Source organism: Candoia aspera, chromosome 16 (assembly GCF_035149785.1).
Source record: "Candoia aspera isolate rCanAsp1 chromosome 16, rCanAsp1.hap2, whole genome shotgun sequence".
Lineage (NCBI taxonomy): Eukaryota > Metazoa > Chordata > Lepidosauria > Squamata > Boidae > Candoia > Candoia aspera.
In genome coordinates, this window is record NC_086168.1 from 6,306,530 (window position 1) to 6,318,868 (window position 12,339).

Sequence of the window (12,339 nt, forward strand, 5' to 3'; positions counted from 1 at the left end):
TATTCATGAAGGGGCAGCACAAATGCATTGACATTCTGGAAGGGTAACAGAAGCTTTGGGACCCTCTGCTATAGGGGAGTTCCTTAAAACATTGGCTCAGGGGCCAAATTTGGACCCTGGTCTAGTTTTTTTGTTGGTCCATCCCAGACCTCTCCCCAAGCTCATTCCCAAACTTGCTGAGCTTTCAGCTCAGGACTCTTGTTCACTTAATAACTCAGAGCCCAGCACAGGCAATGGCTGCGTTCATACAATGTACCAAGACCCTAAACTTGGGTTAACAAAACATGTGTGATGTCCAAATAAACCATATGATGGCTGAACATGATGGGAAGCGTTCAGACAATATGTTAAGAGATTGGCTGGATTCCCACAACATGCTGAACCAGACTACCCAACCCATTTAGTCTAGCATGTTGAATGCATGTCAATATATGTCAGCAATGATGAACTTGTTTCTACTCTACTGTCACCAGAGGGCTGCAGCCAACTCCTATGCTAGCTCAAGATGGACTCTCTGGACAAATGTAAGAAAAACTGCCAAGAAGACAAGAGGCTTCTTCCTTGCCAGGAGCCATCTCCAAACTCCTAAGTCCCTGTCCCCAGACCACCAACTCTAACTCATCCCTTTCAAGCCCTGATCCCTGGGCAAAACTGGGAGAGCCTCAAAGTATGCTTGAAATTTCTCAGAAAGACACACACACAAACTTAAAAGACTGAATGCTCAATGGTTGAGGAACGAAAGGAGACAGACTGCCTGAGGAAGAAAGATTGGAGAGAACCGCTGGTTGAATTGGGAATGAGGACCCTCTGCTGACATTTCCACTGCAAGTCCCCACTTGCGCATTTCTAAAAAAGGAACTTGTACGGAGTCATATCTCAAAGCTCCATTTGTCACTGCGGACCTGACCTGTCACGTCTCCCCTCATGCCTGAGAAGGCTGCTAAAGGTTGGTGGCAACAAGGCTCAGAATGGCATTTTTATACAGGAGTCAAGAAATGGAGCGGCTGAGAAGGTCAGTGATTCCCAAAGGGGATTTTAGAAGAAAGGGAGAAAGTAAGAGAGAGTTACTGTGGTGGACTTGCTTGCTTCAAAAGGGAGTGTGCTGAGCTGCTGATATAGCCGGATGGGCTGGTTGAAAAGGGCTGAGTGACACCGACTGTGAACAGATGAAGCTGATTCTCTTCACAGACCATTCTCCCACTGAAGCTACAACATGGGACTCTGCTTGGTGTGGCTCTTCAGTTTCTAAGATGAGGGGACCCCCTGCCTTTTTCGGCTGAGATCATTTCAACTGGATTAGGAATAGGGCTGAAAACAAAACTGGCCATATTGGAATTCCCTTACACAGCTTGAAGTCCTAGACGGAGGAGACTTGTAGGGCAGAAGTGGGCATCTTGGGCCCTTGAACATGGCTCCAAATTCCTCTTTGGCAACTCCCTCCTGTTGGGCCACCCAATTAGGCAGCCTGATTGAAATTCTGCAGAACATTTTCTGACACTGTAAGGTAGATCGTACTTTGCTAGTCCTAAATGGTAAGGGAGAAAAACACCCCCTTTTGGTGCAGAAGAACAACTACTTCCAAGAAGAGCTTGCATGGACTCTTGCTTGTGACCCACATTGTTGCTGTCTCTCAGCATTGGCCATACAGCTTCATCCCTTGCCAGTCTGGAGTGAGAATCCAAGCAAAGCACAGCTTAATATGATGGGCAACCCCACTGTATGTTTCTTGGGAAAAGTGTCCAGGTGGGCAACAGAGCTTACACAGAGAGCCAGTAGCCTAGTTTTGATAATCATGTGATCCTTCCTTAACTGTGGTTTATGATGCTTAGAATGACCTTCAAGCTGAGTGCTGCTTCCCTTACTCACTGACTTTAGTGTAAGGATCTTTCCTTGTAACATTACTGGGCAATGTTTTACTGGGTTTAAACATTTACAATGTTTAAATTCTCCATCTAGATTTTTGCTTTATCTAGTTCATTCCAGACTTCAACATAACTATTCTGAAACAACATAAATTCATATTGGATAATATTCCTCCCAAATATTTAACCTTTTTTTCCAATTTTAGTGCCAGATTTTTGCTTTATCCAGTGAACCTCAGAGTTGGATCAGATAATTGCATTTATGGAATACCACTGTGTTTGGGAAATGCTCTAAGCTAGTCTGGAGGTGCGCTTACATACTAGGAGGGCAGGATATAGAAAACGAAATCAAATCGCCAAGTCATCTGAACTCTAGAGTCCCTTATGCAACTGCTTTTAAATCCTTTTCATCTCTCCCCCCTCTCTCCTTCCAAAATGCCACTTTTGTTGGCTGAGCTAGCTGGCATTTCAGCCCCCAAGACAGCCAGAGGGAAAGGCTGCTCTTTATAATAGAGATAGCCCATGCTGTGACAACCTGGTCACCAGCTGTGCTGGCTGGGGACTATGGGAGTTATGGCCCAACGCATCTGGAGGGCGCCAGATTGGGAAAGGCTGAGTTAAGCACACCCATCAGCTGTTCGTACTACTTAGGGAAGGACAGAGAAAGTTTGATGCTGGGCAAACTGATAAAAGTCACCTGGGAAAAAAAAAAGGTGAACGAAAGGGGGAGGGAGGAGGAAGACGTTGAGGAGGGGACGGCAGGAATAAGCAGAAGACCATTCATCGCGCCTAACGACTTGTTCATTATGAGTGATGATGGATAAAGACTTCTCATGCTGAGATGAAATCAAGATTTATACGCATTGTTTCCTCTCTCAACTTGTGGGAAGACCATCATCATCTAATTCCATCTCGGCGGCCAGCGATGGGCATCCGGAGAGCCGGTTATCAAACGGCGCAGTCAGCTGGCAAAAGCTGGAACGTGTGGCTGGCACATCTGGACAGGGCTGCCAGCAGCCGAGGGTGAACGATGACGCCTGGCAAGGAGCCAAGTGCCTTGCAGACACCAGCAGGTTTTCATCTTTGCCGCCCCAACCAGAGCGCGCTCTGCCTTCTTCTTTTCTTCTTCTCCTCCTTCTTTTTTTAAAGGATCAGATTTTCATTGCTTCATTCAATTGCTCTCCGCTGCCATTTTTTACAGCTCTTATCGTTCCCCTGGAATACGGCCTTGAGACAGCTCATCCGTGTCCTTTGCAGTGTTATCTCGTCTAACTTTTATTAAAACTTCAGCTTTCATCTGAAGATAGCTAATTAAATCTGTGACAGATTATAGACTCGTTTGGAGAAGATGTGGGGGCTGGAAAGCGGGCTCAGCCACTTTTCTAAACAGAATCCTGGGTGGGGAATTATGTTCTTTCTTTCAGCGCAGTTAAAACTAAAAGGACTGGTAGTGGGGAAGAAAGAAAGGTTTCATTCATTTAACCAAGACAAGATGCTTATCTCTACTGAGTCTATAGATAGGTTTATATTAAAGTTCTTTGTGGTGTGACAAGGCCTGGTGCCATTTCTCACCATAATTATTTCTCGATGTCAGGAAAGATTTTCTTTCTCGGCTTTGGGGCTTTAAGGCTGTGCCTGCCCAGGCCTCCAGCTACCAAATGAGTTTCTTGACAATTAAAAGCAAGAAGACCTAAAGCTTTTTTCTTCTTTCAAAAGCAAGAAACACCTAGCCAGATGTTACCACAAGGAGAGATCTTTTAAAATGCTAAAAGAGATTGTAGAAAGAAGCTGGTTATTCTGGAATGCCCTCAATCTGCCCAGCCTAAGCGTATGCTTATCACAGAGAAGTTGATTCCTCTGTATTTGGAAGTCTTTACCCTCACGAAAGTTCACACTGCTTTCGGACTGCAGCAACTCCCTTTCAAATAGAATGCGGTGGTTTGTAAGATGAAACTTGAGCTACCGCTAAAATAGCTTTCAATGCCTAAATGAAAGAAATTCAAGGAAGGAGCCTGCCTTTGGTTCCGAAAATGCCTTAAAAGATGAAATAATAAAATTGGAATACAGGTTTGCAAAACGGTTCAATCTCAAACATCCAGTTTTGAGTGCTTTGTCCAGACAGAATCGTCTCCAAGTTGGAGTGAAACCTTCTGTTACTTTCTGGGCTTGAACAAAATATGGCCCTTTTAAGCGTCCTCTTTCAAGTGTTCCGATTGCAAGAAACAAACTCAGGATGGGCTGGTTCAACTTTGAAAGGGGACGCTTGATGCAAAATGCAGAGGTGTCAAGAGTTTTGTGAACAGTCAGAATAAAGCATGCAGGCTCTTTCCATGTTTGTTCCAAAGGAGCAGAGCCAACTGGAACATTCTGATGGAACATTTCAAACAAGGATGGTTCCCTTTTTTGTGTATTACCCTAATTTGGAATTAAAGATAAATTTTGACATCAGTTTTCTCCATGTCAGGGATGGGTGATTGGGGTGGGGGTGGGGGGAGCCCTCCAGAAATGGCTAGAGCACCCAGAATCCCTCGCTACTCCCCGTTTTATTGAATGCTTTGGGGGGTATACTTCTGTAGCAACTAGAACAGGGTTCCCCCTAGGGTTCCACAAGGGGTCACTTAGGGATCCCTGGGAGATCATGATTTATTCAAAAAATTATTTCCAATTCAGGCAACTTCATATTAAAGAGGTAAGTTTCATTCTTTATTTTCAGAACACTGTGAATGCATCTATACAGGTCTACCCATGAAACGAAAACAATAATTTTGTAACTTCTGGCCTGTATTTAAGCCTGAATGGGCAGGGGTTCCCGCAGGCCTGAAAAATATTTCAAGGGTTCCTCCAGGGTCAAGAGGTTGAGAAAGGCTGATCTAGAGAGTCACTTGTTTTTCTGTCCCTGATTGATGTGCATGTTTAAGAAATATCCAAGAGAGCACAAAAACTTTTACTTGAAGGCTGAAACATCTTAAATTGTTGAAATGGGCTGATTGGGAATCTCTGATGGGCCTTTGGCACAAGTCAGAAAGTTAAACTTGCCCTGGATTCTCCGGGCTAAAGCGGAGAGGATAAAATGCAAGCCCATCTCCACCCGCCTTCAAAAGCGCCTGCCAGTAACATGCCTCGCTCCCAATTACCAGGAGGTTGGGGCCATGCTCCACTGGGGAAGACAACGGGGCACACGACAGTGGCGAAGTGGAAGGAGTGCCATTATGCTGAGCAGAGACATAGGTCCAGATTTACAGTCTGGATCTTATTTCTTCTTCTGAGACTAATTAAAAAAAAATCAAATTGCAAAAATTGTGGCTGACTCATATTTCTAGGAGAACGTCAGCCCGCTGTTTCGTGAGGGAAAATGCATACGCACGCAGAGATGCTCACCCTAAAGCAAAACAGAGGTGAAAATAACTATAAAGGTATGGGGCCTCGGCTGTGGCTATATTCGACGTCTGCTTGTGGATCAAGGACCTGGAAGGGACATTCTTCTCAGTGCATTGCTGTAACTGAACTGCTAAGAGATGCCACTCAGCACATCTCCACAAGGAAAACAAGGTTTAGGAGGAAGGGAATCAGGGGCCCAGCAATCAAATGCATCCCCCTCCCCAAAATAAGTGCGGTAAGAGTGCTCATCCCCACCTGAGCCTCGCTGTGACCCTTTTCTTCGCTTCAAAGCCTTTTGCAAAATATCCTTCATGGTGACCTTCATGCTCTCCACCTGGATCAGGGAGAATCCGTGCGCGGCGTTTCTGCAAGGCACAGAAAAGGAAAGTGAGTCGCACAGACTGGTTCACGCATGTGAGCGGCCTGTCACCAAGCGGTCACCAGGGGGCGGCTTACGGCCGGCAAAATCTTGAGGACTGTCAGCCGGCAGTGGATGATTTCTCTACAAGCAGAGAAGGAACAGAAAGAGGGGGAAGGCGGAGTGCCACAGGCCGAACCCAACAGGAGCAGTAAACTCAACGGATGCAGTTGTTGGAGCAGAGGGTTGCCTGCCAAGTTTTCTCCAGCGGCAGGACTCCCCAGGCTGAATAATCTTACCCCACCCCATTTCCACATTCTAGATCTGGTTCTGGTGTAGCAAGAAGGTGGCTTCAAGAAATAAATAAAACAACACAAAATGGCAGCCTCTGTTTGCTTCGGACCTATTTCGGCTCGATTTCAAAGGCTGAATTGAGCCTGCTGCCTGAAAAAGCTTGGCTCTCCTCGCTTTATTTATTCAATTTATCGCAACCCCCACGCTCAAAACCTACTCAAGCAGGATCCTGGAGGGCTGGGAGGGATCTGAAAAGTTTACTAGCTCTGTGGAACGCAAGTTCGAGGGGTCGGTAAAGCCCTCCTTGAATCCCACTTTGTCAGCTGCAAATTTGATGTGGCTGTGCTTGGACCCCATGAGCAGCGGGGGAAAGGAGCAATTAATGCTCTTTGGCGGTACAGGCTGAGCTGTTTGTTTGCACTGAACCCTGAACTCCTTTGCAGACCTTGGATGGGATCGAAACGCTCCTAATTAAGCGTCGCCAAAGACAGCAGATCTGGAATAGAACCCTGGCGACGTGCGATGCTTGCCGTCAAAACAAGGCAAGTGTTACGACCCTGTGGATTATTTGCTTTGGAACCTACTCCAGGCCAGAGCAGCCTTCCCCATCCACCTCCTCCTTAACTTTCCAGAAATGGCAGAAAGTCAGCCTTCCACCCTCGCTATTGCATGTTAGAGCACAGCTAGTTGCATCTTTAGAGCCAGGAGATGCAGACGTTGTGCCTGGCATTCATACGAGGGTGGTCCGGGTGCCATGGGAATAAGCTATATTCACCTGAGACCTTCACAGGGGGAAGGTGATTGGTGTCATGTTGCTGCTTCCACACCAGAAAGCTGAGGAGCAAACGCCAGGAAACGTTCCTGCTCTTTTATAATCCGACACAGATGTAATCCCACACTGAACCCAGTTCTGACGTGAGCCAGGATACACCTAGTCACATTTGGCTACACTCTGGAAGCTTCTTGGAGCTCTGCTTACAGAATATAAAGCCAGAACATGCTGGGATGATTATCTTGATAGTATCCCTCTATGATATAACTTTTTATACCACTTCATATATTGGATGAAGGACGTTCCAAGGTACAAAGCCTCAAGAGATCCTAATCTTTTCTTCAAGAGGCCACAAGAATTGGCTGTTGTTGCCTTTCCCCCATCTTTTTTTTTTTTAGTTGTTCTCTATTCCTACACATCCCAGGGAACTAGGTGCAGCTTTGAACCCAAAAGCTCCACAAGGAAAGGAAAATAAGATCAGGCAAGATGTAGGAGGTATCGGCCCAGAAGTAACTTCCAGAGGTCCCACTAATACCGCTACCAATCTGCCTCATCTGTTTTATATTGTTGTTCACTGCTTGTTTAGATTGCATTCTGTGATTATTGCTTTGGTTTTAAATCTAAGCTTATCTAACCCTCAGCAGATGAACAGGATGGAAATGACAAATTATCATCATTAGCTACCTCCCCTTTGTCAAACCTGCATGTGGTCTTAGCCGTTTCCTTGGTGCCAAAGTTGTTTAACAGTAAGGAAACTCAGGATGAGCTGCACAAATCTGGTCCAGCACAAATGGAAATTAAAGGGCCAAAAGCAGGTTTCCCCCATCTTTTCCATAGTAGAGGTTCAAACACCTTTCAAGCTATAGCTGAAAGGGAATGTTACTAGCTTGTTAGGGAACCCTCATTCAGAAGATCAGTAATATCACACCTCCATTGCTGGAAGACATCTTGCAACTGTTGCCCATACTTCACTTTTTCTGAAACTGAGCTATACATAGGCAGCAAGGAACCATTGGTCATCAGAGCTAAAAAGGGCCAAGGCAAGTTAGAGCAGCCTCCCCCATCTGGGTCCTCCAGGTCAAGACAATCTTGGGAATTGTCCGTAATTCCCCAAGTGTCAATGTTTAGGTTGCTAAGAACCAGCCTAAAGAGAAGACCATTGCTGGCCAGAGGAGCTCCCTCTTCTAGTCCCAATGGCTTTTTTCATGAGCAAGCTGGGCCCAGCTGGGAAGTTCTAGCCAGCTGAATAACAACCAAGTAACAGAGGAAAAAGTAAACTTTCCTCCTGTCTAGCAAGTACAAAGCTGTTGTAACAACTGATGATCATTTGGCCTTTCACAACAATCATAAAAGCCAGGAAGATGTTGACTGAAAGCTTAATCTTAATCTTGGGCTGCCATAGTACAAATTGTACAAACCCTCACATGGAGGGGGAAATTCCACAGAAGACAAGGGGGCTTCCTTCTAAATAATGTTAGAGATGTGAAGGACCAGAACCATCTGCAGAAAATACTTTCCCCATCCTTCTCTCTGTTTAGGGACAGAAAATTGTTAGAAAGTTTGAAGCTTGGAAAGAGACTTTGTCCTGTGTTTGGTTAAAAGGGAAGGGGGGAGAAACCCTTTCCCCTCAATTTTTCTTGTCCCTACTTCCAAGCAGGCCTTCATACCTGGTAGATAAACATAGGTTTTCACAGTTGAACTTATTCCTTCAATAACCATTAAACGTCCATGTACACGATAGGTTTAAACTAAAAAAACATGGTTTGATGGTTTATATAGACTTGTTAATCTGCAGGGAACTCTTCCCTTTGACACTGCACCCTTGACTAGAGAGAGTTAAGTGGAACAGTAACCCCCCCCCCCCCGCCCAATTCCTCTCCTCTTTAATAAACTGCAAAGCTTTCTGGCTTTGGTTGCACGCCAAACAGACTAACCCTTTCTTTGACATTTAAGACAGCTGTGTGAGGGCAAAGTTGGAGAACTGCAGAATACCCTGCAATGTGTGCTGCGGTGCTCGGCCAAACTCCAAAGTAAATGTTAAGAAAATGAGTTGCAGTGGAGAAGATGGGAGAGGACAGGGAAAGTTAAAAGGAAAAAAAAAACAGCAGAGGAGGCCAGGGTGTGAAACAGCACTTCCCCTGTCCCAGTTCTGGAAGAGATGGAGGGAGAGAAAGACCCACCCTGCTGAGGTCGGTCCAAACAACAAACAAGGGTCCCTGGTTTTAACTTGGGTGGAAATAATTTCAAATCTTTTTTTTCTAAGCATACATATTGTATTTTAGCATTGGAAACCTAAGGTGGTTCCTGGTGGAAATCAGGCCAAAGTTCCAGTTATTTGGGGTGTTGCTAACTGCCAGGATCCAATGGAAGCCTCTGGCACCATCACGATGAGGTCATTAAAGCAATGGCTTTCAACATCTGGTAAGAGGAGTCTCCTTCAAGACCATTCTTGGAGACTTCATGGACACTTTCCCTCCCCACCCCCAAATTCCCAGTCCATCCTACAGCCATGGGCTATTCTATTCCATGGGTTATTCCATCCAAGTATTAATCAAATCCAACCTTGCTTAGCTTTTCAAGATCAGACAAGGTCAACTAGATGCTGGGTACCAACATCTGATCCTTGACGGTCTATCACTTCTAATCATGAAGGTTCTGATGGTCACAAATGAAACTAAGTAGTGGGGCTTTTCTGGGACTGTCCCACTGCTGGTGGGGGAATCTGACAATGCTGGGGAATACTCCCTCACCTTAGACAATCATTTCCATGTTACTGTAAAGAGCATGCATAATTAGCATGGCCCAAAGCTTTCTTCCTTGCATGGCTTCTCCCCTTACATGCAAAGAAGCCCTTCATTTCAGAACTTCCAGCAGTTGCCTGGACTTCCATGTGGAACAGAGATTTCACACCCTGGCCTCCTCCGCTGTTTTTTTTCCCTTTTAACTTCCCCCATCCTCTCCCATCTTTTCCACTGCAACTCATTCTCCTTCTTCTTCCTAGCGTTATTCCTGCACTAGGGCAGGGTCCGCTCGTCGGCATATCCGTCTTTGTCGTCATATCCGATTTTAACATTGCAAAGGGATATTTCACTTTCAGGACACAGAAAGCACTTTGTGCCAAAGGGTGGCCTAGAAATATTTCAAAGAATGAATGAAAGAAAGAAAGAAAACAAACCATACAGTTCTCCCACTTCTATTTTGCAGCAGAACCCTCCAATACTACAATCCAGAGGAGACTTCATTACTTAGAGTCTACCAATGCAAGGACCTTGGAGATCAGCTAGTTCAAGCTCTGCAAAATTCTCAAGAATCTATGATTATAGCACCCCAGTATTTGGCCATCCAGCAGAAAGGGAGGCATGGAGGGTGGGGAAGAAGAAAAAACAGAATGGGGGGGGGGTGTAATGAGCTTTGTGGCTATTCCAAAAGGACCTTCCTTCCCTCTTGCCTCTACCCCATCGCCCTCGGGTTCCAGGATAAACAACCCCCTCCATCACGAGCGCAAAACCTGCATCTCCACCGCCCGAAAGCTGACAAATTAATTGCTCCAATCCCTCTGTTACTGAATCATGCCTGAACGTCAGCCATCCTTTACCTCAGAACCTGGAGGCTGTCCCAGAACCAATCTTCAAAAGTTTATTTTACTGATCAAAGCAATTATATATATATATATATGTATATTTTAAAGGAGAGCAAAGGGCAGGCTAAGGAGCTGGGGGTGGGGGGAGAGAGAAAGGAAAAAGCCCTGTATTTGACTATATTTAGTGGAACTATTCAAGTAAGTGAGGGCTTGGCAACGGCTGCAAAGGAGATTATGCGGCCTGAAATTATAAGCAATGAGATGCTTATTCTGGATCGGGGCCAGGTAGGGCTGCGAAATTGGCTATTAAGAGTCGAGGGTTGACAAGCATGATTTGGAGATGGGAGAGGAAAGGTGGGTGGGGTGCTCCTCAAGCAAAAATTACTGCAGAACCTCCAGGCTCTGTATGAATTCCTGGGGAAAATTCAGCGTTTGTGTAGTACTTATTGTCTCTGCAGACTTGTGTGGCTTTAATCCTCTCTGGAAGCATCTCCTCGCTTGGTACTTTCTCTAGTTACTGGTGCTGCCATCTTGACATTTAAGGAGGCACCACACTGGGGGAAGAAGGAAGCTCCCAAAGGTCGGGTGGGCCTCCAGTGGTGACTACCACATTTAGACCTTCACTACTTAGAGTCTACCAGTGCAAGGACCTTGGAGATCACCTAGTTCAAGGCCTGGCCAGTTTTCAAGAATCTGTGATTACAGCACCCCCATCGTATGGCCATCCAGCCTCAATGTATAGCAGAAAGGGAGGCATGGAGGGTGGGGAAGAAGGAAAAACAGAATGGGGGGGGGGTGTCAGAGGACTCTCAGAGGCCTTATTCTTGTCATGCTCTTCGCCCAAATGTTTCTAATTGTCATCCTTGCTCAGTCAGTCCTGCCCTGTTTTTCCCTCTCTGTTTCCAGCACAATCTAAATTTGTTTTCCTTGTCTCATTACTACTTGGATGGGGGACCATCAGGGACTCCCAGGCGAGACTGAAAAGCTTGCAATAACATCCTGGAAGAAGTCAAACAAATTTTATACGGTTGCCAAGGAATGACCAGGGATTGAACTCGACTCAAAGGAAACATCAGTTTTTACTAAGCCAGTGGTACAATGCTACATTAAGAGGGCTACGTGGAGGCTTAATTCATTTAAACTTCACTTATTTCAGTTGGGGTTTTATGTTAGCCCTGCTTTTGGACCTGTTGGACAGCTGTCTTTGCAGCCATGATCGCAGACCGATGGCAGTTTTTAAAATGGGTCCTTAGAAGAGGGCTTATTCATCAGAGCATCCTTGATGATTGGATTCTACTTTAAAAAGGTACCTCCTTGGCACTGAGGATCCAGCGCCGGGATTTAAAGGTGCCCTGCCTTGCTGCCTTTTATCAGGATGAGGAGATCCACAAACTTGCTTGAATCTTCTTCCTAATGGCTCCAAACTAGAGGCCAATTCGTGTGTGGGTGTGAGCATCTTCAAGTCAGTGTTAACTCCTGGCGGCTGCCTGGACAAGCCCCTGCAGTTTTCTTGGCAAGATTTTGGAAGTGGTTTGCCATTGCCTCCTTCCTAGGGCTAAGAGAGAGGGACTGGTCCAAGGTCAGCCGGCTGGCTTTGTGCCTGAGGCGGGACTAGAACTCACGGTCTCCCGGTTTCTCGCCTGGTGCCTTAACTGCTACACCAAACTGGCTCTCAGAGGCCAATTTAGTGAGAGAGATTTCCCACAGAGATAGCATATTGCTTATCTGTTCCTGGTCCCTAAGATCACCCTTTTCCTCTGCTAATGAGGGTCTGTGGGCTCTTCTTCTTCTACTTCAGATCAGGAGGAGGACACCCTTTTCTTCTGCTAATGAGGGTCCCTCATTAGCAGAGGAATTCTCTCCTCCTCCTCCTCCTCCCTCTTCTTCTGATCAGGAGGAGGACACTTCTCCCTGGTTTTTTGAACAGCACCTTGTGCCCTTTAGACCTTGGCTCAGCTACTGATGCTGAGCTGTGTTTTAACTTTTCTAGATTTACTTTCTTCTTCTTGCAGTTCGGCTGCAGAGAGCCCCCTCGGCTTTTGTGGGCTCCCCCAAGATGCCTCCAGCCATTGCAATGCATTTTAACTGATAAACC

At 45.9% G+C, this 12,339-nt stretch overlaps 1 protein-coding gene across 2 annotated transcripts in view; it reads right to left on the reverse strand.

Annotated features, from left to right (window-relative positions):
* The window catches only part of MAPKAP1 (MAPK associated protein 1), a 119,292-nt gene that overhangs the window by 48,476 nt on the left and 58,477 nt on the right, over positions 1-12,339 (reverse strand). For both annotated transcript variants that reach the window (XM_063316034.1, XM_063316033.1), the window contains exon 7: positions 5,496-5,605. In XM_063316034.1, the coding sequence (XP_063172104.1) occupies positions 5,496-5,605 (110 nt within the window). The remainder of the gene's footprint in view (positions 1-5,495; positions 5,606-12,339) is intronic.